General features: G+C 34.0%; 1 protein-coding gene across 1 annotated transcript; it reads right to left on the reverse strand.

The window, feature by feature from the left end:
* Positions 1-5,891: 5,891 nt before the first annotated feature.
* Positions 5,892-8,768, reverse strand: LOC127737245 (uncharacterized). Its single transcript, XM_052247791.1, has 2 exons — positions 8,664-8,768; positions 5,892-6,820 (listed from the first exon to the last, which is right to left on the reverse strand). Exons 1-2 carry the CDS (start codon positions 8,766-8,768, stop codon positions 6,287-6,289), a joined length of 639 nt encoding a protein of 212 aa, XP_052103751.1. The 3' UTR covers positions 5,892-6,286.
* Between the last annotated feature and the right edge of the window lie 4,741 nt (positions 8,769-13,509).

Below are 13,509 nucleotides of genomic sequence, written 5' to 3' on the forward strand. Positions count from 1 at the left end.
AAAAATTCTAAGCTGCATTCTTTTTTGATAATCCCAAACTAAACTGAACCATTTTTTTTAAACGTATTAAACTGGTTTATAAATATATATATATATTAATATTAATGGTTTATATACATATAACTACTCTAAATATCATAACAACAATGTTAAATCTGCAAATTGCGGGAGCAAATTTTTGTTTTTTCCTCGCCGAAATACTTATAGATAATTACATTTAATGTTTTCTTTTTTTAATATTGCTTTTGTTTTGTTGTTTGGTCATTGGCTATCATATTCACGATATTTTTTTACCAATACCATGCACGGGCAACAAACTCAAACCAAGCTTTTTGAGTGAAACAGTTTGAAACCGGAACTTTATACTTTTTCAAACGAATCTCACTTTTTTATTTCTAGCTTGTCCTTTTGTAAATTAGCCCAAATAAAAAGAAGCTGTAGCTTTGTTGTTTTTATACGGCTGTGTGATAGAAACTGAGAAGGAAGCAGGAATGAAAAGGCCAATGTAGTATACATGTAGTTCAGTACGCAATTTAGAAAAAAAAAAAAATTTTGCAATCGCCTGTCCGTTGAATACGGATATTGATTTCCATTTTAAGAAAATAATTTGTACTAAGCTGGGTTTTTTTATGTGTGTTTTTATTTTGCTTATAACATATCGTCCTAATTTTTCGCCAAACACGCTCTGGGCCTCTGTCAACTGGACCCTCTAACTTGACTTATTAATACAGATTGCCGCAACTCCTTGTAATTGAATTGACGGAATTCCCAAAACTTCATCTATAAGACTTATAAGACACAAAGCTGCGCACCTGCTACATAATGTTTTAACTAGCTTTATTTGGGGAGGGGTTTCACATGACAAAAACAAAAGAATGGATTTTTCCATTTATAACTATATTTTTGGAGAGGGTTGTCGACACAGGTCAGTGTCCCTTTGAAAACTCACCCTCTTCCCTCCCCCCCCCCCAAACAAAAGAGAAGACAAACGCATCTCTGACTTGAAATGATAATCATCACTAAATAAGTACGTAAACAATATTGCTAATCTTTTCTCAAAAACAACATATCGGTAGTAATTTACAATAGTTTTCGATGGCAAACATCGAGGAATATATCAAACCCCATTTTTGTTTATTGCAATGACCATAAGTTTTCATGAAAGAATTAGAAATTCGGTGTTCGTGAATCGTTTTATATAGATCTATAGAATAATTTTAAGGACTTAGTTTAACGCGTATTCATCAATCAACTGTTTTGATATGACATAATTTTGCATTTAATAGGCAAGACACTTATAATACTGTATTATATTTCACTGATTTAACACACCAAAAAAGTGCCTTTTTAATTTCGTCTTAATTTCCAGGGTTAACTGGCATTGTTTATATATAAGATTGATAAAAAATATGGACATATGGTATGATTGCCAAATAGACAACTATCCACTAGAGTTAAAATGAAGTGGAGGTGAGCAATTACTGGCAACCGTATGGCCGTACTTTATTCTGTTAAGAATTTAAACGCTGCTTAAATAGACTGCGCTCTTTTTTTATTTCGCTAAAAAATGGCCAAATTTTAAAATCATAAAAACGGTCTATCTATTCACTGACAGTCACTTTTTTCGCTTAAAATCTTATCCCATATGGGAGCACAGCTTGTGCTTCAGAAAACTTCACACATCATCTTTTCTCAATTAATTACTGATGTAGGATATCTGTGACAAAATATATTAGTATAATAGTCCCAGAGCATATCAAATATATATATATATATATATTCTCGATATCATAGATTTGAACGTTGTTTTCAATTTAGACTTGTTATTTTTTTTTCGTTTGGGCTTGTATTATATTTGCCTTCGGGTTTATATGATCGGTTCATCCTATTTCGACTCTTCAAAATTCAAGAGTCAATCCCAAATTGAGGTAAATTATATGGCCTTCCAAATACCGTTTCGATTCCTAACATCACTTAAGAGACATTAATTGTCGAAATCCGGATATGGTGTACAAATTTTTGCATCTCATGTTTGCGGTATACCATCTTTTCCGCAAGTTTATTGTTTTCTGTTTGGTATTAAATTGATAATTAAGATCCATTTTGTTACATCTGTGATCCGTTTATTTGGCAATCGCCATGACAATCAGCAGGGTTTAAGAACATCCGTTGTTCGACCTGCTAGTCAAATGCGTTTTGTTAAAATATACTTTTTCACTTTTTTGGTCTTTTGAAAAATGTTGTTTGTGCTGTATTTAGACCCCTCTACCAAGAAATTTGTTTTGCATGCACACGTATAAAAATTGCGGTATTTATCCAACGCAATCATAGGTTTGAACATTGTTTTCAATTTAGACTTGTTAAAATAGATAGGCTCGATAAACACTTATCTCTTCAACAACGGTATAACGGTAATGAATATTCATTAGATCAATTAATTACCTATTACGCAGGTGGTCGTAGAAAAGAACAGATGTATTCCGAAAAAGACTTCCGGGGTTCCGAAATACTACGGAGGTCGTCCAATATATACTGCTTAAACCCTCAGGTGTTTACGCAAAGAAATTCCTATTCTTTACGTACGGCAAACCATCAATAAAATAAGATAAGAAAACTTTATATTTTGATTCGGCATAGGTCAAATATACAACACAAGCTCCAAGGCGCTTTTGACCGAATATAAAAACATATACATAGTTAACATAAAACAGTCCAAAGATATAAAACAACCTGAAATACAAAATTAGAATCCGCCAGTCACACATATAGCATGCAATAAAAATTTAGCAGTAAACTTAGATTGAAGTAAAGTATTTATCTATATGATTTACCTCTTTAAAAGTTATACAGAATTTAGGTTAAAATGTGGTAACAATTTAAATAAATAGATTACTTTTATAAAATCTAATAAAACAGTTTTGAACTATAATATATGCTTCGAGATCTATAAATTTCAAAGAACAAAATATTTCCAACCTACATTGATTACCCAATTTCTGGAAAGATGTGTCAAGAACTGAAATACAAAACACAACATAGAAAACTAGACTGAGCAACACGAACCCATCCAAAAAGCGGGGGCGATCTCAGGTTCTCCAGAAGGTAAGTAGATCCTGCTCCACACGTGGCATCCGTCATGTTGCTCATATTAATACAAACCCGGTGATAAGTCTAATTCGGTAGGTCACATTCGGGAAAAAGAAGGACGGGAATGTGATTACGACTACTGGAACATATGCGTCGTCAGCTTTGAAACAGATATTTCATAACGGTCAACCAATTCGTGATGGCGTCCGTAAAAATTTCGAAGGGATGACGGTCATGTTGGTTGGTCGTCAGCAATGTAAATCTGTGTGCAAGAACAAAATTTTTAACCAGAAGGCCAATACTAGTAAACTAGTTTTATATTACCGACTTTTGACTCTGGAGTATAATATTTTTCAACAGGTTACCTTATCTGTGGTGGGACATTCTGGTATTCTTCAAGTAAAAGCAAATTAAATGATGGGATGGGGGAGAGGGATAACTGTTTTATGTTTATATACACGACAAAATCATTGGCAAGCAGTTAAAACGGTCTATCCAGGCCTTCTTTGATTATAATGAACCTGGTGGTTTCAGAGGAGAATACTTTTTTAAAAGAATTTGAAATGCAACGACGACGTATGACGATAGACATCAAAAGAAGTTCACATTGGCTCTTTGTTTGGACAACTTGAGGTAAAAGAACATCGATCCCTCTTTCTTTTTAATTGAGTATAAGAATGAGATGAGGTTTGGTTTTCATTGTTTTGTTCAGAAAAATCGGATTGTTTACAGAGAATATTATGTCTATAATAAATATCTGCAGTTTTTGTTCAAAATATCTTTTGAAGGTGTTTCGTTTTGGTCTTTCTGAATTTGACGAATCATTAAAATTAATCAGAAAAAAAGAATTAAACCAGAGTTTCAAATCAATGGAAATCTGGAAGATATGCCCTTTCATCTTACAAAGTTTGACATCTTATTTGTAAATACAATAAGGTCTTGCCTGTAATACTCTAATTGTTGTTTGTTCATGTCTGTCATTTTTGTTTTTCGTATTATTGTTTTGTTATAAATCGGATTTCTCGTTTGAATTGTTTCACATTTTTCATGTCGAGGGCTTTTATAGCCGACTATACAGTATGCGTTTTTCTCATTGTTGAAGGCCGTACGGTGGACTATAATTGCTTACCACAACATTTTAATAGTTGTCTCATTGACAATCATACCAACTTTCCTATATTTCATTTTTATATGGACCTTTCGCTTCTAATAATGATCTAATAACCCCTGATACTAAATATGCCATAAGAGGGACACAGCTAGTCCCGATATGACTACCGATCACTTGACGCTTTACTTCCTTTCCAAAAACAATCAAAATTTGATAATTACATATATACATATAACCATGCATGGAAGTATTATGACGTCAATATAATACTTCCATGATATAACCAATGGTTCTCATCATTTCTGGGGGCCTCGGTGGCCGAGTGGTCTAAGTAGTTACTACTGTAATCACTAGCCAGTCAACACTGAGGTTATGAGTTCGAACCCCGCTCCTGCGGGTGCACTCGACTCCAATCTTAATTGACTAGGATTGTCAGTTTTCCTATTGAAGGTCGGTGGTTTTCTCCGGGCACTCCGGCTTGCTCCATCAATAAAAACTGGCCGCCTCGAAATAGCCCAAAAGCGGTGCTTAAAAGTGGCGTTAAAACACCAAAAATCAAAATCAAATCTCATCATTTCTTTGTATGTCCAAACAGGTATAGTTTTTAGTTTTTATGATTGAAAAAGTATTTGAATAGACTACAAAAGATAAAGGCTATATGTTCACCTAGATTGATTGAAATACTATTTTATCAAATGATAAATTTCATTGAAAAAAATGGTAATGTAGCATACAGAGTAGAGAAACTGATCTTTAAAGGAACATTGCTTACCCAAGACATACAAATAATTGATTATTGTCGCATAAAATACATCCATGAATGCTTAATAACTCAATCCAGAATTGTTTTCAACATAAACTTAACCTTTATAATTTAATTCCTTCAATATCTCTGATATTCTTCCAATTGTGTTATTTTTTCCCTTAAAATAAACAAATAGCATTCAGCCGAAGATTGCATATGACATAAGTTAAATGCATATTCCAGGATTTTCTACGACTCTGTGAGTGAGGCAAATACAGGGGCAATTGATAATTGACCCTACCTCTTTGGATGAATGATATGGGTGTTCATGAAGTATTGAAAAATAATGAATTGTAAAAAAAGTATTAACAAAAATACCAAACTCAAAAGTAAATTCAAAAAGGGGAAGTCCATAAAAACTGACAAAATCACACGTTAGATTTTATCAACCGACGGAACGAATGGAAAACAACTGTCATATTCCTGACTTGGTACAGAAAATTTCCGAAGAAAATGGTGGGTTGTATCTGCTCAAAGCCGTCTTAAACTTCCATTGAGGTGAGAATTGTTTTTGCTCCGTGTTGAAGGCCTCACTGTAACTTTGAGATGAATAACAGCAATACAAGCGATGTTCCTTTGCTTTCTGTGCTTTTTGCTGTGCATGCACTAATTTTGTGTCGTGGATGGATTCTCCAAATCCTTTCTTTTCTATTAAACATGGTTTTATAGCTAGTTAAACCCCCACTTCTATGAACGTTGTTTATAGTTCTGTTATATTAACAAAATTGGATGAGCAGCTCAAACAGACAAAATAGGTTAATGTGACAATAATTGGGATCCAGCAGCTAAAACTACATGTAAAAATATATCGCAGACATACAACACAGCCGACTACAAAAATTCAACCAAACATGCCCGTGAATCTTAACAAACACGCCAACAACAAAAATCTTTCAATGTTTTATTTGCCAGTATATAACATAGTTATTTTATTAAATTGTATGTGAATGAAGACAATATAAACGTGTATGTAAATGAAAGACATATATAAACGTGTATGTAAATAAAAGACATATATAAAACATGACCAAAAAAGCAGTTTTTACACTTTGTCGACAGGAAAATTGGTTTTCTTCAATTTTATCATTTAGAGATGAGGTTTGTTTTTTTCTTCTTGATTTTATGGCAAATACACAATTTGTATTCCAATTACATCTCTGATTTGACTAAAAGTTTGTATTTGCAATTGCAAACCTATATATAATACAAAATAAATGTTTTTTTTATATCAGTCTTGGTGTTGGAAGCATTTTCGTTTAGGTGGAATGATGTATTCATCAGTCTTAGTGTTGGAAGCCTTTTCGTTTAGGTGGAATGATGTATTCATCAGCCACATCACTGTTTGGTGCAATCTCGACATCTTTCCTAATTTCTCGTTTTGATGGGACGATATACCTATCTGGAACTGGTACAGGCATTTTATGTGGAGATGATTTATGGTTCATATGATGCAGCAATGGGTGTGGCACAATATGATGTGGCATATGGTGAGGAACGTTATGATGTGGCATAGGGTGAGGAACATTATGATGTGGCATTGGGTGAGCAGCAATATGATGTGGCACTGGGTGAGCAGCAATATGATGTGGAACTGGGTGAGCAGCAATATGATGTGGCACTGGGTGAGCAGCAATATGATGTGAGAGAGGTTGTGGCACTATTGGACCATGGTGTGTATGAGGAATCAGTGGTCTTGGAGGAACCCTAGGTTTTGTCATCCAGAACAGTTTGCGTCGTCTGCACATCGATGAAATTACGTCACCAACTTTGGTTTTAAATCTTTGAAATTCAATCGGTGATTTGATGGTTTTAGAAGGCTGAAATAAAAACAAATATAATGTTAAAACTTTCTGATTGTTTGTGTGTCTGTTACCAGCATATATATTGGCAGACGATATTAAAACTATCCGATTGTTTGTGTGTCTGTTACCAGCATATGTATTGGCAGACGATGTTAAAACTATCTGATTGTTTGTGTATCTGTTACCAGCATATATATTGGCAGACGATATTAAAACGATCTGATTGTTTGTGTGTCTGTTACCAGCATATGTATTGGCAGACGATGTTAAAACTATCTGATTGTTTGTGTGTCTGTTACCAGCATATGTATTGGCAGACGATGTTAAAACTATCTGATTGCTTGTGTGTCTTTTACCAGCATATGTATTGGCAGACGATGTTAAAACTATCTGATTGCTTGTGTGTCTGTTACCAGCATATGTATTGGCAGACGATGTTAAAACTATCTGATTGCTTGTGTGTCTGTTACCAGCATATGTATTGGCAGACGATGTTAAAACTATCTGATAGTTTGTGTGTCTGTTACCAGCATATGTATTGGCAGACGATATTAAAACTATCTGATTGTTTGTGTGTCTGTTACCAGCATATGTATTGGCAGACGATGTTAAAACTATCTGATTGTTTGTGTGTCTGTTACTAGCATATGTATTGGCAGACGATGTTAAAACTATCTGATTGTTTGTGTGTCTGTTACCAGCATATGTATTGGCAGACGATATTAAAACTATCTGATTGCTTGTGTGTCTGTTACCAGCATATGTATTGGCAGACGATGTTAAAACTATCTGATTGCTTGTGTGTCTGTTACCAGCATATGTATTGGCAGACGATGTTAAAACTATCTGATTGCTTGTGTGTCTGTTACCAGCATATGTATTGGCAGACGATGTTAAAACTATCTGATTGCTTGTGTGTCTGTTACCAGCATATGTATTGGCAGACGGTATTAAAACTATCTGATTGTTTGTGTGTTTGTTACCAGCATATGTATTGGCAGACGATGTTAAAACTATCTGATTGTTTGTGTGTCTGTTACCAGCATATGTATTGGCAGACGATATTAAAACTATCTGATTGTTTTTGTGTCTGTTACCAGCATATGTATTGGCAGACGATGTTAAAACTATCTGATTGCTTGTGTGTCTGTTACCAGCATATGTATTGGCAGACGATGTTAAAACTATCTGATTGCTTGTGTGTCTGTTACCAGCATATGTATTGGCAGACGATGTTAAAACTATCTGATTGTTTGTGTCTGTTACCAGCATATGTATTGGCAGACGATGTTAAGCACAGTTACATGTTTATCTAAAATTTAATTTATTTCTTAGATAGCACTGAAAAAACAAAATGTTTATGTTGAGATGCAATATAGACTTTCAAACCATAAAGATAAGGCAAGACATTTAACGATAAGAATTTTTTAAAAATCAAATTGCTTTAATTTTTTTAACTGAAGAAAACTGTCAACAGAATTTTATCATGAAAGTAATTACAGCATATATTATTGTGCCCGTCCTATGCCAGGAACCTCGTCAATGATATTTTTGTTCATTAAGGACTTTGTGGAATTCATTATTAATTAAAAATTTAAAGTAGTCTTATGAAAAAAAAATATCCAAACTTGTACAGGTCTCAGTAAAGTTTATCAGAGCTTGAAAAAGTTCCGGTATTTAAGACCGTAGGTTCAATTCTATATGTCAATAAGGTTCGTGCTATTGACTTCTCACTGAAGTATACACCACATATTCCTTAGTGCTCCATTCAGGTATGCAAGTACCTGCTCTATTTTTGACAACCGTCCTATACTCATGTTGTAAATCTGGTAATTTTTGCTGATTCGCAAATACTTACCATAGATTTAGAAATTTTCGTCTTTTCCTCACCACTTAGGTTCCATTCGGGATCATAGTCAGTCAAAAAACAAGAGTCGATCTCTGAGTCGTGTATTGCCGTCATTTTCTGAAATGATAAGTTTGATACTAAAATAGTCAAAATTCCAAAGGTTATCAAACGATTGATATAATAGAGAAAAAGGATATATGTATTAGATACACCTTGAGGGCCTTACCCCGAATTGGTGCATCTAATTTACACCAAGATATTATAGTCAATGCAGAATGATGGTTTTCATTGATATAGGAGGGGGGGGGGGGGGTCTTCAGCGATTTGACCATATGTTATTGAAAAGCATGATAAATGCAGAGTATCCAATTTCATTTAATGCCAATGGTGATTGCTGTGTCCTCTGTAATCTATTTGTGTAAGGTTTCAAGATGGCATTGTACTCCAAGTCACATCGAATGTGTGCAAGTAGAGAAACAATTACAACATTATATTAGACACCAATGAGAATAGAAGCGAACATACACTAATTTTTTATTAACTAACTATAAGTATATTAACTAACTTCTCAAAATCAGATGATGGATTTTAAGCACAAGAGGACCACTTAAAAATATCTTGACTGTTTTAAATCTAATACAATATGGAATAAAATTACTATAGCTATTTAACCTGCAAACATCAAACTAATTATACGAAAAACAGGCATAAAAATAAAGTGTTTCTCTATTTGTTATTGTCCAAATAAAGTCTACTGCTATCTTGCTTTTATGTTGATGTATAAGTTTAGGTATTTTAGACCGTAGGTTCCCATTCAGGTAGCCAGCACAGCAGTCTATACATTAATTGGGGCAGTACCGATCCGTATGGTGATAGACCGAAATATGCTATCTTGGTTGATGAACATAATTAGAAACAACAACTCATTAGAATTTCAAATCATAGAACGTCAAATTGCAATGAAAAATGAAAAAAGCAATATATTTATAAATAGAGTACAGGAAGCTCTGACCAAGTACGGGATGGAACCTGTTGATAATCTTATGCAACACCCAAAATCAAAGGAAAAATGGAAAAGGATAGTTAAGATATAATCAAAATAGATACTGGCATGAAGTATTCTTAGAAGACCAGTCCAATGAAAAGACACTGGCATACCTTCAAATACAGGAAAACCCATCCTTTATGCCGCATAATATCTGGCAGTGTACAGGAAACAACCTAACTAATGTGAAAACAGGAGAAATAAAGAGCAGACTACATACATACATGCTACAGACAGTTAGGTCTAGACACAATAAGAATATATCCCCAATATGTACATTTTGTAATACAGCAGATGAAGATCTAGAGCACCTGATACTCTCATGCAGTAGACATAAGCATACACGTGAAAGGCACCCCCAGAAAATAAAATCTTACCTGGAAAAATTAAAGAATGGGCTCTTAGTTGACTGTGACATGCTTATACAAATTGTGATCGACTGTACACACAAAAGCATTAACTATGGATTCCATATAAAACAACAACAATACACAGAGCTAGGGAACCTCACACGGCTGTTCTGCTACGACATGCTTACCAGTAGAATGAGACAGATGGCAGCGTAGGGGCGAGGGCGTATTGACAGCATATGTAGAAGCATTTTATCTTTTCCAAAATAACTACAATCCGCTTGAGAAGTGCTTAATATATTAATATATAGAACATATCACTAGCTAGTGCTTAAGGGGCTATTTACCTATTATCTGTTTGGACATTTTACTACATAGTGCTTTAACATTTTTCTTTTCCTGCGTATTTGCCGCATAGTGCTTTAATGTACCTTAAATGTTGAACATATTCTACATATTCTGCAGTTGAACGCATTTATCCAATATTAACAGTATATTTAAAGTAGAAGACGTTAACCTTTAGTGCTTACCTATAGACTGCTATAAAGCTAATGTATATATCCGCACACCTAGCATATAATAGCAACTAGTATTTTAGGCATGGAGCAATGATGATCATTAAGCGCATTAATTATCATCCGCCTTAACCGCAACTGCACTGTAATGCACATTGTATAAACATTTTAAAAATGACAACACAGTATTTGAGGGTGGTAAAGGGGGGACCTGAACACGGAAACACATGAAATAAAAATCGAAAAAACGTTGCACGGAAAATAAAAATCAGGAAAAACGAAACACGAGAAATTAAATCGTAAATATTAAGGAAAATCGTACTAGAAATTATTACTCAGCCGTTCTTGGAGATCATGCAGTCATTATTAATAGACATGAATCACCTTTTAGCGTCCGCTAGTTGCATCTGATTTGAAAAAAAAGTATTATTCATAGTAATTTGATGGACTTTATTACATACCATACATATAATATAGAATTTTCCGAGGTGACTTTGAATTAGTCCCGGTTTACTTTTTAATCAAACGCGGGACAAGCACGAGAAATTTAGCCGAGTACCGACACGTACGGAACACGGAAAATAAATAAGGGGAAACACGAAGCACGCACATCGAACCAAACACGAGAAAACGAGAAATAAAACGTAAAAACACGAAAACACGTGAAATAAAAAAGCCAAAAACGATGCACGAAAATAACCCTTTACCACCCTCAGTATTTGTATGGCACGCTTTTACCGTTACCGTTATATATATATATGCATGATTTGGTGGATTAGTGGCACGTTCTTTTGTGTGTTGATATGAGTTGTTAGTGGGTTCGGATGTATATTTGAATATAGCGCATTAGCCATCCTACTAGGTAGGAGTGCGCCGATATAGAACGGCGATTCATAACTGTTGAAAGAAAGAAGTTGAGCGAATGGTAAAGTAAGTTAAAATTACTGATTACGTCACAGTTGATTTTTGAGGTCCTCATCGAGGTCCGCGTTTAAACCAAGTCGATTTCTATAAGATTCAAAAACTCATCTAAAATAGCTGTTTGAGGATAAAAAAGACTAAATTTAAAGCGTAAATCATGGTTAAGTGCAGGATAAAAACAATATGTACTTTGTCGAAGAGGTAGGGATCCGGGTTCAAAGTACGTGATTTCATAAGAAATGTATAGAGTCCGTATTATTATCCCATTCCAAGAACAATCAGATCGACACATTTCATGCATGGGAGGAAATCCGTAAAATTGTCAGGTCTCGTTCATTTTAGGAAGACAATAATCTTTTCGTTTTGATTTCATTTGAATTTACACTACTGTGGATTCATTATTAATCGCAGGGTACTCTAGTTTTTGTGGATTTCATGGACCACTAATTCAAATATTCAATGAAATACAAATTTCCTACATACTTGTGTATGCAGAAAAAAATCTATGAAATCAAGTATCAAATAAACATTGTGTTCTATTATGAAGAAAATGAAAAAAGCTTTCCAATATGGACCAAATGAACAAAGCGTTTTATTAAGAACCAAATGAGCAAAGCGTTCTATTACGAACCAAATGAACAAAACGTTCTATTATGAACCAAATGATTAAAGCATTCTATTATGAAGCAAAAGAACAAACAGCGTTCAAATATAAACCAAATGAACAAAGCGTTTTATTATGAACCAAATGAAGCCTTATTCAATATATATATAAATTTATATGCTTTATATCGTTTAATTCTGCTGTGAATAGAACATCTACAATATGACGAGGTGGTTTGAAGATTGGAGAGCACAAACCGGGGTGAACTTAGTTGCTCTGGAACGGTAAGCAGTTCTTACTCCATTAGTGACACCCGTTGTGTTACTGATTATAAGTGGGAAAAAAAATCGGTGATTAGTCGCATTCAGTTCTAATATGTCACACAGAAGCTCCGTTTAAGTTGTGATGAAAATTAAACAAATGTACGAACACGATATGATATAAGGAAGAATGTTTTTTTAGTATTATAGTCATGGACTATCTTTGGCAAACATCCGAGCATTCTGTGTTCAACATCCGGTTATCTTGGCCAACATTTTGCATCGAACTAAATGAATTATAGTTCCGGTATAATCCGTATTTTGTCAACGAATGCGGATTGCTTATCGTGTGAAACAATGGAAATCTATATGTATGTATACAGCCATACTTGTAAATAAATGAATAAATTGGCCCTTATCCATGTAAAAAATTGATAGTTAACTGAATACTACAATAACATACAATTATTTATAATATCTTATTGTTCGAGAAAAAAAAATGAAATTATGAAACCAAACAAACTTACAGTTTTCTCGTCATTATATGTGATACGTGTTTCCGGTTCTACAGGGTTAACCATATCAATCTCATGGACTTCTGGTAGTATCTGCCATTTTCTTTTTCCTTCAGTCTGTATATAATGCAAAATATGTTAAAAGATATTAACGATAATTCAGAAAGGTTTTTAAACATTATAAATTAAATTTCATTTCAATTTAAAAAAAAATGAATTGGTATACAAAATTTGAAAAATCAAAATCAAACGAAAAAAAAGTAAACTGAAATAAGTTAAGATTGAACCGACATGTGTAGTTGTAGCTTGTACACTGTAATTGTTCTATACGCTAACTCTAACATGAAACAAACAGTAAGAACTGGAAGCCTGTACACAGTAATTGTTCTATACGCTAATTCTAACATGAAACAAACAGTAAGAACTGGAAGCCTGTACACGGTAATTGTTCTATACGCTAACTATAACATGAAACAAACAGTAAGAACTGGAAGCCTGTACACGGTAATTGTTCTATACGATAACTATAACATGAAACAAACAGTAAGAACTGGAAGCCTGTACAAGGTAATTGTTCTATACGATAACTATAACATGAAACAAACAGTAAGAACTGGAAGCCTGTACACGCTAATTGTTCTATAC

This window comes from Mytilus californianus, unplaced genomic scaffold (assembly GCF_021869535.1).
Source record: "Mytilus californianus isolate M0D057914Y unplaced genomic scaffold, xbMytCali1.0.p SCAF_4, whole genome shotgun sequence".
Classification (NCBI taxonomy): domain Eukaryota; kingdom Metazoa; phylum Mollusca; class Bivalvia; order Mytilida; family Mytilidae; genus Mytilus; species Mytilus californianus.